At 36.3% G+C, this 18,941-nt stretch overlaps 1 protein-coding gene across 3 annotated transcripts; it reads left to right on the plus strand.

Moving 5' to 3' along the window:
* Positions 1-3,954: 3,954 nt before the first annotated feature.
* LOC123682600 lies at positions 3,955-17,622 on the plus strand. Of its 3 annotated transcripts, XM_045621329.1 has the most exons (6): positions 3,957-4,141; positions 9,236-9,467; positions 9,520-9,807; positions 11,413-11,616; positions 13,964-14,215; positions 17,329-17,622. In XM_045621329.1, exons 1-6 carry the CDS (start codon positions 4,127-4,129, stop codon positions 17,394-17,396), a joined length of 1,059 nt encoding a protein of 352 aa, XP_045477285.1. In that variant the 5' UTR covers positions 3,957-4,126; the 3' UTR covers positions 17,397-17,622. The 3 variants fall into 3 exon arrangements, with proteins under 3 accessions (XP_045477284.1, XP_045477286.1, XP_045477285.1); XM_045621328.1 differs by lacking the exon at positions 17,329-17,622 and having other exon boundaries at positions 3,955-4,141; positions 13,964-14,452; XM_045621330.1 differs by lacking the exons at positions 11,413-11,616; positions 17,329-17,622 and having other exon boundaries at positions 3,956-4,141; positions 13,964-14,452.
* Positions 17,623-18,941: the final 1,319 nt, after the last annotated feature.

Consider the following 18,941-nt stretch of genomic DNA (forward strand, 5'->3'; position numbering starts at 1 on the left):
TCATCAAACTATAAAAATCATCAAAAGTTTCAGTTTCACACGGAAATACAACCAAGTGTCAATCTACAGGGTGATTCACCGGGATGGTCTATTAGACGTTTATGGAAAACTAAGTTCCTATCCATGATAATCTGCGAACTTCATATAATTGAAATATTCGGTGGCAGCCAAGGTCTCCGGATTTGACACCGTTAGATTTTTTCAATAATTCAACATTTTCAAATTGATAAATGAGACCAAAAGAAAAAATCTAATGGTACCTATTAAATCTGAAGACCTTGGTGGCCACCGAATGTTTTAATTATCTGAAGATCATGGATTATCAAAGATAAGCACTTAGTTCATTTTCCGTGTGCGTACCATCTTTTTACCGTTGTTGTCGATGGAGCAGAATATGAATAAAATTCAACAAGCAATTGCTTTACTCAAACATTATTTTTTCCCATCAAAAAATGGTGTTTTATCATCAGCTACATAAAAATCGTTTTTCTCCATTTTTCAAACAACAACAAATGTAACCTTTAATATCTCGATCCAGACTAAACTCTATGTTCTGAAATTTTGATACGCATCCATGCACTATAACGAGAAAAAAGTAATATACTGATATAATTTTGGCGGTGCCATCTGTGCACTAGGCCCGTATTTATGGACTACGGAGACGTGGTAAAGGGTGTTTTTTTTTAGAGCTATAGAACTTTAAATTGCAATAAAACAACGATGGATTATTCGATTGACATGAATTTCATTTATCCGCAAGATAATCTTGTGACATTACATTTTTAATATGATTTCTGGCATATGACCGCCACGGCTGGCTCGGATGTAGTCCAATCTGGACGTCCAATTTTCGATGACTTTTTCCAACATTTGTGGCCGTATATCGGCAATAACACGGCGAATGTTGTCTTCCAAATGGTCAAGGGTTTGTGGCTTATCCGCATAGACCAATGACTTTACATAGCCCCACAGAAAGTAGTCTAGCGGTGTTAAATCACAAGATTTTGGAGGCCAATTCACAGGTCCAAAACGTGAAATTAGGCGATCACCGAACGTGTCTTTCAATAAATCGATTGTGGCACGAGCTGTGTGACATGTTGCGCCGTCTTGTTGGAACCACAGCTCCTGGACATCATGGTTGTTCAATTCAGGAATGAAAAAGTTAGTAATCATGGCTCTATACCGATGACCATCGACTGTTACGTTCTAGCCATCATCGTTTCTGAAAAAATACGGACCAACGATTCCAGCAGCCCATAAAGCGCACCAAACAGTCAGTTTTTCTGGATGTAATGGTGTTTCGACATACACTTGAGGATTAGCTTCACTCCACATGCGGCAGTTTTGTTTGTTGACGTAGCCATTCAACCAGAAGTGCGCTTCATAACTAAACAAGATTCGCTTATGAAAATCGGGAACAACGGCAATCTCATTTTGGGCCCATTCGACGAATCTACGCCTTACTTGATGATCGCTTGGCTTCAATTCTTGCACGAGTTGGATTTTGTTAGCACACAAACCAAGATTCTTCCGCAAAATCTTCCATAAAGTGGATGGACACAGATTTAATTCCTGTGCTCGATGGCGGATAGACTCATTCGGGTCTTCCTCAATGCTACGCTCTACAGCAGCAATAGCTTCTTCTGAACGCACCGTACGGCGTCTCTGGGGATGCGAGTTATCAATAAGAGTAAACGTGGTGCGAAAACGTTCCATGGTTAATCGAATTACAGCTCGGATAGACGATTTTGTCGACGATAAAATGGTCGTAGTGCGCGATACGTATTCCGCACAGAACTATTATTTTCGAAATACAATTGCACTATTTGCTAGCGTTGTTCAGGCGTGAGTCTATTCATGTTGAATTGCCAAACCAAACTGAGAATAAATCACTTGACAGCTGTCAAATCGGTTGCCATCTTGAACAGTAATGCCAACTTAAAGTTATATACCTCGAAAAAAAACACCCGTTATGAACAAATCTTCTATAATATTACTGTTGCCTACTCTCCAATTACAAGACAAAAATCAATCATTGTGTTGAATAAATGATGAATATCCAATTTAAATTTCTGGCAAGCCCCGGTACATAATATGAACCAATTTTTCCCACGTTCCCTAGAATTCAATGAAAATTCATTTTGCGAAAGTGAAAGTGAGCTAGACAAGTTCAAGAAGTAGGACACTCCTACGAGAACTTTTGGCATCATCCCACAAGCTTTTCCTAATTTGCACACAAAGAGTTGCGATTATCTAACATTCGGTAATATTGCTACAAATAATAATAAATAGATCTCGTATTGAAGAGCATTTACAGTAAATGTATTGTATTCGTGTTGGAAGATGTCGAGTAAGATGCCATTTTATGAAAACCAATATCGTATATTCACTATGATATGAGATAATTTTTTTTGACTTGTAGGTCATGTAACGGGTGTTTTTTTTTGAGGTATATAACTTTAAGTTGGCATTACTGTTTAAGATGGGGACCGATTTAACAGCTGTCAAGTGATTCATTCTCAGTTTGGTTTGGCAATTCATCATGAATAGACTCACGCCTAAACAACGCTTGCAAATAGTGCAATTTTATTTCGAAAATAATGGTTCTGTGCGGAATACGTATCGCGCACTACGTCCATTTTATTTTGTTTAGCGATGGAGCGCACTTCTGGTTGAATGGCTATGTCAACTAACAATACTGCCGCATTTGGAGTGAAGCTAATCCTCAAGTGTATGTCGAAACACCGTTACATTCAGAAAAACTGACGGTTGGTGCGCTTTATGGGCTGGTGGAATCATTGGTCCGTACTTCTTCAAAAACGATGATGGCCAGAACGTTACAGTCAATGGTGATCGGTATAGAGCCATGATTACTAACTTTTTCATTCCTGAATTGAACAAACATGATGTCCAGGAGCTGTGGTTCCAACAAGACGGCGCAACATGTCACACAGCTTGTGCCACAATCGATTTATTGAAAGACACGTTTGATGAACGCCTAATTTCACGTTTTGGACCTGTGAATTGGCCTCCAAGATCTTGTGATTTAACACCGCTAGAATACTTTCTGTAGGGCTATGTAAAGTCATTGGTCTATTCGGATAAGCCACAAACTCTTGACCATTTGGAAGACAACATTCGCCGTGTTATTGCCGATATACGGCCACAAATGTTGGAAAAAGTCATCGAAAATTGGACGTCCAGATTGGACTACATCCGAGCCAGCCGTGGCGGTCATATGCCAGAAATCATATTTAAAATGTAATGCCACAAGATTATCTTGCGGAGAAATAAAATTCATGTCAATTGAATAATCCATCGTTGTTTTATTGCAATCTAAAGTTCTATAGCTCTAAAAGAAACACCCTTTAGATACGTGATTTTTTGCACACGCTTGTTTCAGTGTATCTTTTGAACCGAAAATTGACTCACTTATGAAGAATTAATGATGAAAATGGAGTATTATTTCAGTCGAATCTCCGAAAACAAGATAATTTTTGAAAACAGGAAGAAACACTGACGTGAAGTCAGAAACGGTTGAGTGTTCCTTCATTCATAGGCAAATTATGTCCTTGGAAATCACATAATTGACGCATGAATGATCGAGAACTCAAAAGCTACTGATGCACGTTCTTTTCTCTGAATTCTCTCAAAGAGTTCGAATTACTGCATATCTTAGCTGAAAAAGACTGCATAATGAAATAGAACTGTTGTTGGTGGTTTCGATCATGATGAGGTGAAAATTTAGTGACGATATTCAGAAATAATTGCTTTCAACTGAAAGTAATCGAACCTAATATTTGTATCCACTTGACGATATGCCATCTTTTTATTTTATATCTGTCAATTAAAATACTAACGATAGCGAAAATGATGATATACTTCATTCCACATAGGTAAACAAAAACGGGTAAAACATTATAAAAATTACATAATTGATATATAGACTCCTGAGATTACTCTCACTATATAGAGTGGGTCGAATCGAAGAATCGTCGCAAGATCTCTTTCTCCAGCAAATTTCAGTTCAATTTCAACTCTCTATCTACTCAAATATTTTTTCTCCACCCACCTCGAAAGTAACTTGAAAATTTCGCGAATTTGTGAATCTAATGAAATTGTGATCATGAAGTTCGAATTGGTATGTCCTTATTTTTTAAACATTCAGTCAATTTTATGTATTCAAATTCACGAATTATATAATAATATTAATCACGAATTCATTATTAAGTATCCAATTAAATTTCGGAAGGTTCAATTTTGAATGGATAAGTTTCTATTTCCTTTATTATTCTATTGTTAAATTCGAATAAATTTGGGTGAAGTGTGCAAGGATGTAATGCAAATAAGCATGAAACTAATAATGATATCGTGAAATTAAATTTGATTCAGAGTTCATTGAAAAAGACATCGTTTGCTAATTGAAGGGAAATAAGTTATTCAAAAGTTCATAATTCAAAGGAAAAAAATACTGACATGGAGTTAGGAACTCTTGCGCAATTGTCGGCATCTATATACATATTCAGAATCAGCTCGGATATATTGAATTAAGAAAAGCACATAAACCAGTCAAATCAAATAATTCCAGGTAATAGTAGACAAAGGGTTTTCCAATAAAAGGTTTCATTTTGAATAGCCCGCTACTGGACAACTGTCACTTTTGAAGCTGTCATCTTTTGATATTTGACAAGTCAAAGCTATCCATTACTAAAATTGGAACGATATACGCTCCAACAATGCATTGAAATTGGTAAAATTCACTAGAAAAACGATGGAAATTCTGCAGTCATAGTTAGCAAAACTAAAACAATTTTGGGTCGTCGTGAAATATCTTCTTGGCAGCAATAGCAATAGTAGAACTGGTGGAAAAATTTGTTAGTTAGTTATGTGAAAAATCGGAACCGCGTGCGTAGCTCAAGACAACTAAGAATATGGCTGCTATAGCCCATAGTGTTGACAAAAACCAGTAATTGGGCATTCCACAAACGACATTACACTGTATTTAGGATAAAAAATTAGGTCTTCAGGCTTTTAAAAGTTAAGTTAACACAAGAACTCAAGCCTGTCGATCACCTGCAACGTCATATCTTAGATGATTGGATTGGGTCCTTGAAATGCATAAAAATGATTCAGATTTTCATCGAAAAATCATCTTGATTGATGAGACATATTTTCACCTCGAAGACTACGTTATTATTAACATAATAATTGTCGTATATGAGGCTCGGATAATCTAAGACAGATTGTTGGAAAGCCTCTACAACCTAGACGTATCGCTGTTTGGTTTTTGGTGAGATTTTTGAGGTGATGGTGTGATTGAACCTTACTTATTCGAAAATGAGGCTGATGCAACTGTTACAATGAATGGATTGTTGCAGCGAGCTAAGAAAAATAAATTTTTATGATCGGAGATTGATATGGACGACGTTTATTCTCAACGAGATGGCGCTACGTGCCACACAAGCAACGAAACAGTCGCAATTTTGTAAGAAAAGATCTATGCCAATCTCGTCAAATAAGTTTTCTAGGGCATACAACCGCAAATGTTCGATTTGGTCATGGAAATTTTCATTTAAAGGATATGGTGCTTCAACAGTAGGTAGAGTTGGAGGTCTTTTGGCTGATATCGTTTTCCATCGTTTCCTCTTTACGATAAACATCCATTGGTTTCTCTAAAAATATAATATATTGTTTATTATCAAAATTACACCTCTTATTCGAGAATCCTTTATGATTTTTTCATGAAAAGGCTGAGACAGGTCAATTTTCATACAAAAAACATCTTGCGATTGTGAAAATTCATGGGTGTAGGTACTCAAAAACCTTAATTGGCAATAGGGGTCAAGTGACACATACTTTTGAAGGTTTTGCAATTCTATTTATGAATATACTAAAGATATTATGTTGAGCGTCCGTATCGATGTAAGAAAATCATCATTGGAAGGATATTGAAAGTGATGGATGAAAAACATTGAGTAGCCGAAATTCTATAAGAATCCTTAGGTAGTATTTAGTTGTTGGAATTGTTTACCATTTGGCGCAGCGTTCTCAGCCAATTTTCATACAGCACCCTCTCTCAGGGATTGCTGTGGTTCAACCCGGGACAACTGATGAAATTGTCAGTATGGCAACTCAGTGGTCTCTGCCATATACACCACTCATCTTCAACTTAAACTTGTTTTCGTTTTATTTGATAAGGGCTATCATTTATGTATAAGTAACAAAATGGCCATGTATTCAGATGACCCAACCGAATATAACTTCCAAACTTCCCTCTATTTCAATATGAAATATAGTTAATATTTTGGAATACTCAAGTTATAATGTTCATTTCTAACACTTGGCAAAAATGATTGAACTTGATGAAAACTTGTTTCACGATGAACCAAAAGGCGTTCATACATAATAGTTATAAGTTTATGTAATTGAAAAAAATCTGATGATATGGAAAATATGCAACTTCGATAAACATCAATATTAGGTAAAACTTTTGACGTATAGTTTGTTATAGATTTATCGTTTTCTTTTAAAAATTGATCCAAAAAAGGACAATGGCATTGTGTTGAAGTATCAAGTCATGCTAAATTTAGCTTGTCACATCCTTTGAAGTTTTGAATTCAGATTTGTGTTTAGAATAGTGAATATATTGCAAACAAAAATCTACGTGCAAAATTCAATGAAAAAATGACTTGAGTACGATTAGTACGAATTTTAACAAGCGAACATAAGCTCCAGACTTCATGTCAGTACTTTTCTTATTAGCATCATTTTCAGCTGGTCTCTCAAAAAAATTGATGCTTCCAATATAAGTGCAACCAAGATAATAACAGACAATTCGAAATGAAACCTTTAATTGGACAGTTATTTACATGACGTTCATTTTCATCAAAAATTCAATGTTAATCTGATCTTGCTCATAAATGATATTTATTGAATTCTGGACATAGGAAAACAAAATATAATTACGAAAAAACCAGAATTTTGTTAAGTTAGAATTGTAATCTTCAATATAATGTTTTCCATGTTCTGTTGGTCCTTGGTAGTCGAGCTATTAGCATTTTTATCGAAATAGGTTGAAATGCACTTAAACATTATTAGTTGTGTCTAATGGAATATATATTTCTGAACGCGAATAACAAGGTAGATTACACCAACATAAATGTATTGATTCAACTACTGATTTAATTAATCCAAAATACGAGGCAATGATAGAAAGATTAGAAAGTAAAAAAAATTACAGTTTTCACTCTTCTTTTGGATATAGTGCTTCTTATTTCCAATTTGATCACAACATGTTAGTATTCCATAATTTGCTATGTAATAATACCTACTGCAACTGGTTTCATAAGCATTTTGACTGAATTCCATTCCATCGCTTGTTATGGAATCAATATCAGGAAATTATATCGATTATATAAAAAATAAAGTCTATCTGTGTTCCGAATTGATTCTCATATTTATTACAGTTTTCAAAACGTTATATTCATTTTTGAATTACATGATTCAATATTTAGCCACAAATTTAACAAAAATGAATGCATCAAGGGAATGAGATCTGGAATTTAAAAATACTCTATATAGGTATTACCTGAAATTAGTGAATCTGTTTTTTTCAAAGTATATAACTTTAAGTTGGCATTTCTGTTCAAGATGACGACCGATTTAACAGCTGTCAAGTGATTTATTCTCAGTTTGGTTTGGCAATTCATCATGAATAGACTCACACCTGAACAACGCTTGAAAATAGTGCAATTTTATTTCGGAAATAATGGTTCTGTGTGGAATACGTATCGCGCACTACCTCCATTAGCGATGAAGCGCGCTTCTGGTTGAATGGCTACGTCAACAAAACAAAACTGCCGCATTTGGAGTGAAGCTAATCCTCAAGTGTATGTCGAAACACCGTTACATCCAGAAAACTGACTGTTGGTGCGCTTTATGGGCTGGTGGAATCATTGGTCCGTACTTGTTCAAAAACGATGATGGCCAGAACTTTACAGTCAATGGTGATCGGTATAGAGCCATGATTACTAACTTTTTCATTCCTGAATTGAAAAACCATGATTTCCAGGAGCTGTGTTCCAACAAGACGGCGCAACATGTCACACAGCTCGTGCCACAATCGATTTATTGCAAGACACGTTTGGTGACCGCCTAATTTCACGTTTTGGACCTGTGAATTGGCCTCAAAGATCTTGTGATTTAACACCGCTAGACTACTTTCTGTGGGGCTATGTAAAGTCATTGGTCTATGCGGATAAGCCACAAACCCTTGACCATTTGGAAGACAACATTCGCCGTGTTATTGCCGATATACGGCCACAAATGTTGGAAAAAGTCATCGAAAATTGGACGTCCAGATTGGACTACATCCGAGCCAGCCGTGGCGGTCATATGCCAGAAATCATATTTAAAATGTAATGCCACAAGATTATCTTGCGGATAAATAAAATTCATGTCAATCGAATAATCCATCATTGTTTTATTGCATTTTGAAGTTCTATAGCTCTAAAAAAAACACCCTTTACAATAACCGAAAGATTACTACCTCAGAAACCAAAGGATATTATATGAAAAATATTATACCCATTTTTTGGGCTAGGAAGAAGCAAAGAAGACAGATGTTCCCTGGGAAAACTCATTTCTGGAATATTTTCATGATTTGAAGTAGAAGTTTCCGAAGGATAAATTGAAAATTCTTTGCCAAATCGGTTGAACATAGCAATATATACGTTGATCTCTTCAATAACTGGCTCTAGTCCTATATTTAACATCCCTGAACTGAACCACAAAAAACTACGCATACAAACATAATTTCATCTGCTGAAAAACATCTTATGATAAAGAATTCTTCACCAAATATCTTCACTCCTGTTTTCAATTTCAATAATTGTCAAAATAAAATAAATATATTATGTGTCATTATGAAATAGGTTTTGACGTTTGAGATGTTCTTGAGTTTCTATTGTTGTTCCTCAATAAAATTAAACGTATTCTTTTTATGTTATTTCAACAGTCGTGAAGACATTTATAGTGTTACTCTGCTCTGCTAGAATATGCTATTTCCAACTGCACAAATAACTATTCGAAGAATTTGTTCAATTCTGATTTTTTAACATATCTTCTACTTAACTAGAGTAGTAAATTTCTATCTTATTCTTCATTTTGCAACAAAATAGATTAGAATAATATACCTTTATAAAATACAATAAATCCATTTTTTATCGATTTAAAGCTTTTGGCAAAGATAGTTCTCGTTACCTTTTGTGTTGATATGGTACAATCCCAATACTTCGATGATAGTCCTGAAGAACGTCGAAGAGGTGGTAACAGACGAAGACCTTGCATTTTCAAAACCAAGAAAAAAGGAAATCAAGAAGGGCGAACATTTTTCGACTGGAATTTTCAGCAATACGACATAAGCTACACCAACAACTACAACATAGACTGTACTGGAGGCTCAGGAGGTTTGTTACTCAGGATAGTCTCAGTGAAAAAATAATAATTCTTCTCTTTAAGGAGGTAGTAACAACCATCCAGGTTTGTTAAGTTCCCATTTTCAAGGAGGTCAGAGCCAGCATCCAGGCATTCTTGGATCCCATTTTCAAGGAGGCCCGAGCCAACACCAAGGCCTTCTTGGATCTCATTTTCAAGGAGGTGGACTGTTCGGGTCTCACAATCAGAATAGTGGAGGAAGTTTGTTAGGATCTCTATTCAATAAACCTCAAGGAGGTTTGATTAATAATATTCCAGGAATTTCACAGATTGGAAATGGGATAAGCCAAACGCAGTCACAAACACAAGCAGGTAATGTCTTATATGGATAAGTCTCAAGCCACCTTCAAAACAACAGACATCGGCAGATATCGTAAAATTGTTATCCCAAAATACACTGCGCAAAAAAATTAACGCACATTATGAAAATCTCAAATTTATTCTACAATTGAAGGTGTTCTCAATGATAATTATTTTTATCAGAATTATGCATGCATATGTTATCCACTTTCAATTTTTTTCTTCAATACAGATGTTTTTTTCCCAGCAGGAATAAAAAAGATGAGATTATCAGATTTTGAATGTATTGGCTCCATTCTGAAATCAGTTGTTCTCGATCAATTCTAGTGATCAATAGTTTTTCTCTCATTCGATTTTCTACACTCGATCGCTATGCAACGCGAAACACGCAATTTGACCCAAGAGGAATGTGCCCAAGCGGTAGTTTTGCGAGAAGAAGGGTGGACATACAAAAGAATTGCAGAAAGGTTTGGAGTTTCCCATACAAGTGTGTCCAGAATGTTGCAGCAATTCAGGGAGACAGGTATGAATGTCCGAAGACCAGGACAGGGTAGACCACGAGTACTGCCATTCAAGAACGTTACTTGAGAGTTTCTTCGTTGAGACAACGGTTTGCAACCACCCGCCTCCTTCAAAATCAGCTTGGGCAAACTCATGGGGTGCAAATTAGCACTCAGACAATAAGAAATCGCCTCAGAGAATATGATTTAAGGCCTCGTGTCGCGGCAAGAGGCCCAGCTCTTACCCCAGCCCATCGAAGGGCGCGTTTGGATTTTTTAAGATCACTCATTTTGAGTATGAACCGTCGTTGCCGAGCTGTAATTAACGCAAGGGGTGGAAATACCAAGTATTCAATCACTTATCAGCATTCTAGTATTTTGAAAATTATTTATTTCTCTTCTTTCACATAAGATTCGGAGAAATCCTGAATTTTTCTTCCATTTAATGTGTCTTGTTTGGTTCAAAACCTTCCCGAGAGAACATAAAAAATAAGTTATAAAGTCAATGTAGAGTTAACTTTCATTGAAATTGAAATTGAAATTTTCAGAATGTGCGTTAATTTTTTTGCGCAGTGTATGTTTTCATTTCCGCGCGCTTCATATCAAATTTGATAGTTCATGTTGGGGACAAAATTTGCTTACTGAAAATGACATATTATGCTCCGTCTATCTATTTTTATTAATCTGAGGTTCCGACGCTTCAAAAACCATGTGAACTACTCGATAGTTACTATCGTGATATAAATAAATAAATAATAATAAACAGCTTTATTTTTCCACAGGTAAAAACCCAATTACAGAAAAATTTACAAAATGAAGTTTTGATCAAGAAATGAAAAATAAACGATCATTATCTTCTACAGCTGAGAAATCTCTGTTTTACAATGTTTTTGTGATAGTGCTAGATTACCTACTATCGCACTTATCATGATAGTACTATCGTGATAGGTACTATCACCGTGAAAATGAGCTTTTAAAATATTAATTTTTCTAATTTCACTATTTTTGTTCAAACACTGAAAATTTACAGAATTTTCTTGGTATCTGCTGATGTCTCTCATTTTCTTTCTTCTCGTAAAAAATAATGTTTTATTCTTGTTCCCATATTTGTCAATAGTAAGCGACGAATCTTCGTTCAATCCTTCGGGATTCCTAAATCCTAACAGACCAATACTCAGTGGCGTCGGTGCTCTTATTGGAAATATACCACATAATCCAGTGGCACAAGGAATAGGGAGTATCGGAGAGGGAATAGGATCCATTCTTCAATTAATCCCTCAGACTGTGCAGAGCTTCACTTCCAGTCAAAGTTCAAGTGGTGGTGCGTGAAGGAAACCACTAGAAAAAAATAACACTTAACAATCTAAAACCTGAAAAAAAATTCATTTGAATGCAGTACCATAATATTGATGCTGACCTAGTTGCGCTTCTTTAATATATCATTTCCCATTTAACTAACAGTTAAACAGCTGCAAAAACAGCTTGTCAGAGATATCAGAATTGAAATAAATATGATATTTATTACTATTTGTATATAGGCGTACAACTTCGCTTCCACCGGTTTTTTTTTTAAATTCTAGGCTTTATTGCAAAAAACTGGTATTATAAATTTATGATTCAAAATATTGTCCATCGCTGGCCATTACTTTCTCCCACCTTTCGGGCAGCGTACAAATCTCGCGTTGAAAAAAATGGTCATCTTTTGAAGCGATCCATGAATCGTTCCAATTTTTTACTTCTTCAATCAACTTGAATCATTTATCTCGTTGTATTGCGGCCGTTTGTCATTCAATGCTCGGTTCAAACGCATTTTTGCGTTCGATAACGATCGCCTGTGATTTTTTTAGTCGATTTTAACAGCTCATAATAGTCATAATACACTACGCCGTACTGGTCCCACCAAATACTGAGCATGACCTTGAATCCTTGAATATTCGGTGATTTTCTGCGCTTGGAATTATTGTAATGAACCCATTTTTCGTCTCCAGTGACAATACGATGCAGAAATCTCTTCCGTCTTTGCCTTGCAAGCAGCTGTTCAAGAGCAAACAAACGGCGTACAACATATTTCGGCTTCAACTCGTACGGCACTCAATTCCCTTTTTTCTGAATAATTCCCATGACTTTCAGGCCTTTTGAAATGGCTTGTTGAGTCACTCCCAATGATCCTGCTGATTTTTGTTGCGTTTGACACGATTCTTGATCAAGTTATGCCTTCAATTCTGCTCCTTCGAAAACCTTCTCTCTTCCACCGCCATGCTGGTCTTCGACGTCAAAAGCATCGTTCTTGAAGCGTTGAAACCATTTTCAGCACGTTCTTTCACTAATGGCTGTTCCATGATTGGTATTTGAGAGCATTCAATGAGCCTCAACCGCAGATTTCTTCATATCAAAGCAGAAAATTAAAACCTCCAGCAAATGACGAGAATTTGGCTCAAAAGCTGACATTTTTAATCGAGATTAACTTCAAGATGCAGACACCAAGCGAATAGTATTTAGATGGCGTTATGTTTATAAATACCTCAGCATATTGTATGACATCTACCATCTACTTATCTCAACTACCACTTACCCCTATAGCCATCTATTGCAAAACGGCGGAGGCAAAGTTGTTCACTAAGTATGCTGATAAACGATGATAAGAGCGATTTTTCAATCTCCGACCGGTGAATTTCTTTGTGCCGAACTACATTTGTGCGTCGCACAGTGGCGACGCTAGAGGGTGGGGCAGGGGCGCTCGTTTCCTCCCCCCTTCTAAAATTTGACATACTAAGGCTGAAATAATCGCAAGATTAGCAGAAGGATAATTTTAGCGTATTATTTCGATTTACTTTGGCCCCCCAAAAAAACTCCGGCTCCCTCTTGGCCCTCCCTGTTTCTGAAACCTGGAGTCGCGTGTCTTCCTATCGCTAGGTACGGCCATGGGATAAAGAATGGAGATTTTTCCTTTGGTGACATTGAAGAATAATATTTAACACTTTGAAAATGCTTAAATGATGTAAAAATCTAAAGGTGTTAAATCCGAAGACCTTGGTGGCCACCGAATATATTAATTAACTGAAGTTCACAGATTATCATAGATAGACACGTCGTTGATTGCCTTATAAAACTGAAACTTTCGATGATATTTATGGTTTGATGAAAAATTTATAAATCACATTTTATATTTTTAAAAAGGAAAAAAAAACGATTCCATTTGTCATAGAAATTTTTATGGTTCACATTCAAAAAGAACAGAAACTTGTATCATAATTTTAAAACGGATTCAAAAACAAATTATGAAAACAATGGATTCTCCTGCGAAAAGTTCTTGAAGAATTTTTTTGTTTCATGTGTATAGCAACAGTAATAAAGGAGTTATGAGAACTTTACATTTCACGTCGTTTTCCAATTTTCTTTTATAGCTTGAAAACAGTTGAATTTATGAGGTTGCGGTTTTCACCTAATGAATTCTATCAAAAATCGAGCCCGAAAATGTATTTTTTTTTTCTAACTCAAAGAAATTTTGATACACCCTCACTAGAGGTTTGGGACACCCGCAACAGTAATTGCCTAACCATTATCACAGATTAATCTATGCCATAACTCAACAATTTTAATCACCATACATCAACTTCAATTCTTCTTCTTCTTTCCCAACCATATGGACTAAACCTAATTTTCCACAGGATTCTTTCCACAGGGAATCTTCAGCAGCTTCGGTAACTTCTTCAACAGACCTTCGTCACAAGGTTACCCATCTCAAGGTTCCTCTTCGCAAAGTTCTCCATTCCCAAGCCAAAACGTACCCCAAGTGACGACCCCTAGCGACCCTGACGATATAATTTACAACGACGAAACCGTCACACCTGTTAACACTAATTATGATCCCGTTCCAGATGCCTACAACAACGCAGGGAGGCCAGGAAGACCTAGACCGGGTCAGTATCTAGTTGCAACAAACCCAAACTTGGGATCTTACGTTTTCGACGTTTCGTTTCTAAACCCATCGAACATCTTCAGACAAATAGGAGAGGGATTCAATGAACTGATCGTAGAACCGCTAAGTGATATTTTTAGTGCCTGATTGTTATTTCGTATCTACAACCAAAATCACGACTCAGTTGGTTTTGTCGACACGGGAATATTTGGTAAATTTTTTAGATATTTTTTCGATTTGCTATAGTTCTGGTTTTATGCGATTAACAAAGAATTTTGTATGAGGCTATCATTTTACATCCAAATGCAAATATTCGGCTGTTGACTTTCCGGGAACTGCAACTAAATTGATCTTTTGTTCTCAACCCTACCTATTCATACAAACCCAGGATGGCCGTCGATACGGTGAACGAAACCGACGACATCCTTAGAAGCCTTGGCTATTACTTCGTGAGTATCCAGAACTGACTTTCCCATGTGGCTATTCTTAGGCCAGTCAGCCCTGGTTATTTGCACACTACGTGTTCGGCTGTTTCTACGTCCGATCCATAGAGCCTGCAGATCTCATCTGCTGACTTACCCATGCGGTACAAAATGTATTTGCACCAACAGTCCTGTCAGCAGTCCCATCATTACCTGAAGCTCAGCTCGTGGTAGCTTCAAGAGCTACCTGTTATAGGTCGGTGAAAGCACCACAAATTTCGTTTCCTGAGCAAGGCCCAGAGTGATCCTCTAGAGGGCTTTTCTATTGTCCCACTCCCATTGTTGGACCGCTGCCCTATATTGGTCTTTTCCAAGACACAGAAGGTGTTAACCTTGATGCCCTTTCTGCAACTTCATCGGCTTTTCCGTTTCCTTCAAAACCACAATGCCACGGTACCCATAGAAGAGTTACTTTATTGCCTCTGGCCAGTTGCCTTATGATATTACGGCATGTCAGTAGAAACCACTAACTACATGATTTCAGGTATCTCAGCGAGGCTAGACTGTCCGTAGTGATGTGAATATGCGCCCCTTTGAGGTTTATTTTGAGACACTCTTGGGTGCAAGTATAGACAGCTAGCGTCTCGGTTTGCAAGATACCCCAATAGCTTTGCCTCTCTCTGATTTTGATCTATCGGTATACCAAACGATTTACGAAGTTCATTGCACTGAGGCGGTTGTATTGTGTTGGATTTGTTCTTATTAAAAACACAGTTACATCAATGATCGTTTCAAAGGGTACTTCTCATGGATAAGTCAGCAGATTAGGTTTACAGGCTCTGTACGTAACGGAGGTAGAAACAGCTGCTCACATGCGTGCAAATACCGCGGTTGACTAGCCTAAGATCCACTTATATTGGAAAGTCAGTCCTGGATACTCAGGATGTAACACCAAAGGCTCCTAAGGATGTTGTTGGTTTCGCTAAAGTATCAACGTCCTCTTTGCTTCGGATGAATAGGTAGGGTTAAGAACAAAAGATCTATATGTGCGCAGTTCCCGGAAGGCTGACCGAGCCGCAACAATCCCGTTTCAAATAATAATATCGTTTGAGACAATTCCTGGATCAAAATTCGTAAATTACAGACATTGTGATGATAGAGAGATCGGGAGAACGAATTTTCGAATAGGAAACATATACACAGGCGTACAACTTTGCTTCGGTCGTTTTTTTCCGAAATTCGAGGCTTTATTGTAAAAAAAATTTCTAATTCTTTATAAGACCGAAAATTCTGGTAAGCCAGGCCGTGTGCCATTGATCGGAACAAATGATAGTCTGGAGAATACGGAGGGTGGTGTAGGACTTTCCATTTCAACGTTTCCAAGTATGTTTTGACCACTTTCGCAACATGGGGTCTATCATTGTCATGCTGTAAAATCACTTTATCATGTCGCTCGTTGTATTGCGGCCGTTTGTCTTTCAATGCTCGGTTCAAACGCATTAATTGCGTTCGATAAAAATCGCCTGTGAATGTTTCAGTAAGTTTTAACAACTCATAATACACTACGCCGAGCTGGTCCCACCAAATACTGAGCATGAACTTGGAACCGTGAATATTCGGTTTGGCCGTCGACGTGGAAGCATGATCGCGATATCCCCATGGTTTCTGCGCTTGGAATTATCGTAATGAACCCATTTTTCGTCTTCAGTTACAATACGATGCAAAAATCCCTTCCGTCTTTGCCTTGCAAACAGCTAGTCACAAGCAAACAAACGCTAGAAAGTTGCCAATTCTTGTTGTGTTTGACACGAGTTTTGATCGAGTGATGCCTCCAATTCTGCATCTTCGAAAACCTTCTCTCTTCCACCGCCATGCTGGTCTTCGACGTCAAAATCACCGTTTTTGACGTGTTGAAACCAATCTCGGCACATTCTTTCACAAATAGCGACCTCGCCTTATTTATATGAGAGCATTCGATGAGCCTCAGCCGCAGATTTCTTCATATTGAAGCAGAAAATTAAAACCTCTCGCAAATGACGAGAATTTGGCTCGTAAGCTGACATGTTTAATCGAGAATAACTTTTTGATGCAGACACAAATCGACTAATATTTTGATTAGGTTATGTTTCCAAATACCTAAGCTTATTGCATGACATCTTTTATCTATTTATTTCGACTACCACTTACCGCTTCAGCGATACTTACCGCTTCAGCGATCTATTGCAAAACGGCGGAAGCAAAGTTGTCCACCTAATATTGAAAGTTGAAATAGATAAAGAAGTTCTGACCTCTAGTTTGTGTTCACAATATTGAATTAACTCAATTATATGTATTAAGGCAAAAATCAAGTCTCGCGAGGAAATTTATATTGTAAAATCATAATTTAAAGACCTAATACGGTACATTAGATTTTTGAATATACCTATTCTGTATATCGGTAAAGCGATTATTTTTCGGCCAATAATAATATTGGGTATTCTTCTCTAATAATACCTGACCTTTCAAAATTTGAAATAGTTTCCACAAAAAACATATAATGTTTCATCCTTATATTGGTTGACAGACGTACAGACAATACCTTGTAGATACGATTTTCATAGACTAATATTTGTCTATTCTCTTGAAAGAAATATATTGCTATGTCAGAATTCATCCTCTAAAAAATAATTAGATTTTCTTATTTCCTTTTCAGGTATATATTACAACCAAAATAGTTATTACAACAAATTATCCCCTTATTCAAAGAAGAGAGGCTACTGAACCAGCCATCTGTAAATAATTTCTCTGAGTGGTGAGAAAGACTCGAGGATACACTACAAACTGTCACCATGTATTCTTCTTCTGTTCTCTAATGGGAATAATTGGAAAATGTGACGTTACTTCCGAAAACATAATTGAATGATCATTTACAGTGGCTCATTATTTGTGACGCTGCCAATTACCTATTATTATTGTTAATGATTCCAATAAAAATGTATTTATTATACCTGAGAATTTTATTCATTGTTTGATGGAGTATATGAGATATCTAACCTTGTCGATGCAGAAGAGTTGAATATACGAAAAAGACAGTTTATGCAAGCATATTATTTAGTCTGAAAAAAAGTTTCCTTGTACAGAATGTTCGAAATTAGATGCTCACTGAAATCATCTCGAGATCACAAATTTCTTTTTTCGAAATCATAATGAGATATCAGAAAGCAGATCATATACAATGGGTCCGTAAAGTATGGAGCAAATTCATTTTTAGCTAAACAGACCATTTTAAGAAATAATCCTGAACACGTCGATTTTTGATTTAAATTCACCGTATTTTAAAATAATTATCTAATATACAGGGTGAATTACTTTCGAGTAATGACGTCACCTTTATTTTTTTTAATGGAACACTCCTATTTTGTCTCAATTTTCTGATTACTCTAGCTGAGCTGATTCCAAAAATGTATCACATGTTGACTCCAATTGGTACAGGGTGAACAAAAATACAATAATTTTGTGTGTGCTCAAATTAACGCGTAACATTCTTTATTAGTTAAATTAATAATATTATCAAAAATACTTATTGTCAGTGTATATCTTGATTCGTTCTAGAGTTACTGGATGTCTTTGAAAAATGAGGATTTCGAATATTGCGCTATATCTTGGTTTCTGTTCGAGATCTTCGGAAAATTCTAAAACGTTTTTTTTAGTAATTTTTATGGTCCATATGATACTAATGGCAGATCATAGAAATTAATTACTGTTTTAGAGTTATAGAGAAGAGTTCGTGTTTTTTTAAATGAGACACCCTATAAATGACTCGATTACAATTATACAATAGACACAAAATGATTTAAATCTCAAGTTAAATGAAAAAAAAATCATGAATACATATATGGTGTCCCACCAAAAGAATTAAATCGAAAAATTCAATGTCTTTGAAAAAGATGACATTTTTGAAACACCGGTTAGGGGATACTTCCGATTAATCTGTGGCTAAATAACTGCGCTGAAAAATATAGGATGTTCCATTTAAAAAACGCCAAGTCTCCTCTTTATCTCTGAAACGGTAATTGATTTCTATTACATGTTATGAGTATCATATAAACCATAAAATTCACTGAAAAAATGTTTTACAATTTCTCGAATATCTCGAACAGAAATCAAGTACAGCGAAATCTTTAACTAATTTTTCAGAACTAATCAAGATATCTATGATATGCTTTCTGATATCTTAAGAGATCGGAGGTCCTTGAAGATTTTTTCTCTAAGTGTTATAATTCTTGAGATGCTTTCAGTGAGCCATCGAATTTCGGACGTAAATAA

The sequence above is a fragment of the Harmonia axyridis genome, chromosome 6 (assembly GCF_914767665.1).
Source record: "Harmonia axyridis chromosome 6, icHarAxyr1.1, whole genome shotgun sequence".
Classification (NCBI taxonomy): domain Eukaryota; kingdom Metazoa; phylum Arthropoda; class Insecta; order Coleoptera; family Coccinellidae; genus Harmonia; species Harmonia axyridis.

Excerpts from the sequence above, each read along its gene's own strand:
- LOC123682600 (XM_045621328.1), top strand. Across the intron at positions 9,468-9,519 it reads CTGTACTGGAGGCTCAGGAG|GAGGTAGTAACAACCATCCA; the intron begins GTTTGTTACTCA and ends CTTCTCTTTAAG. Across the intron at positions 11,617-13,963 it reads CAGTCAAAGTTCAAGTGGTG|GATTCTTTCCACAGGGAATC; the intron begins GTGCGTGAAGGA and ends AATTTTCCACAG.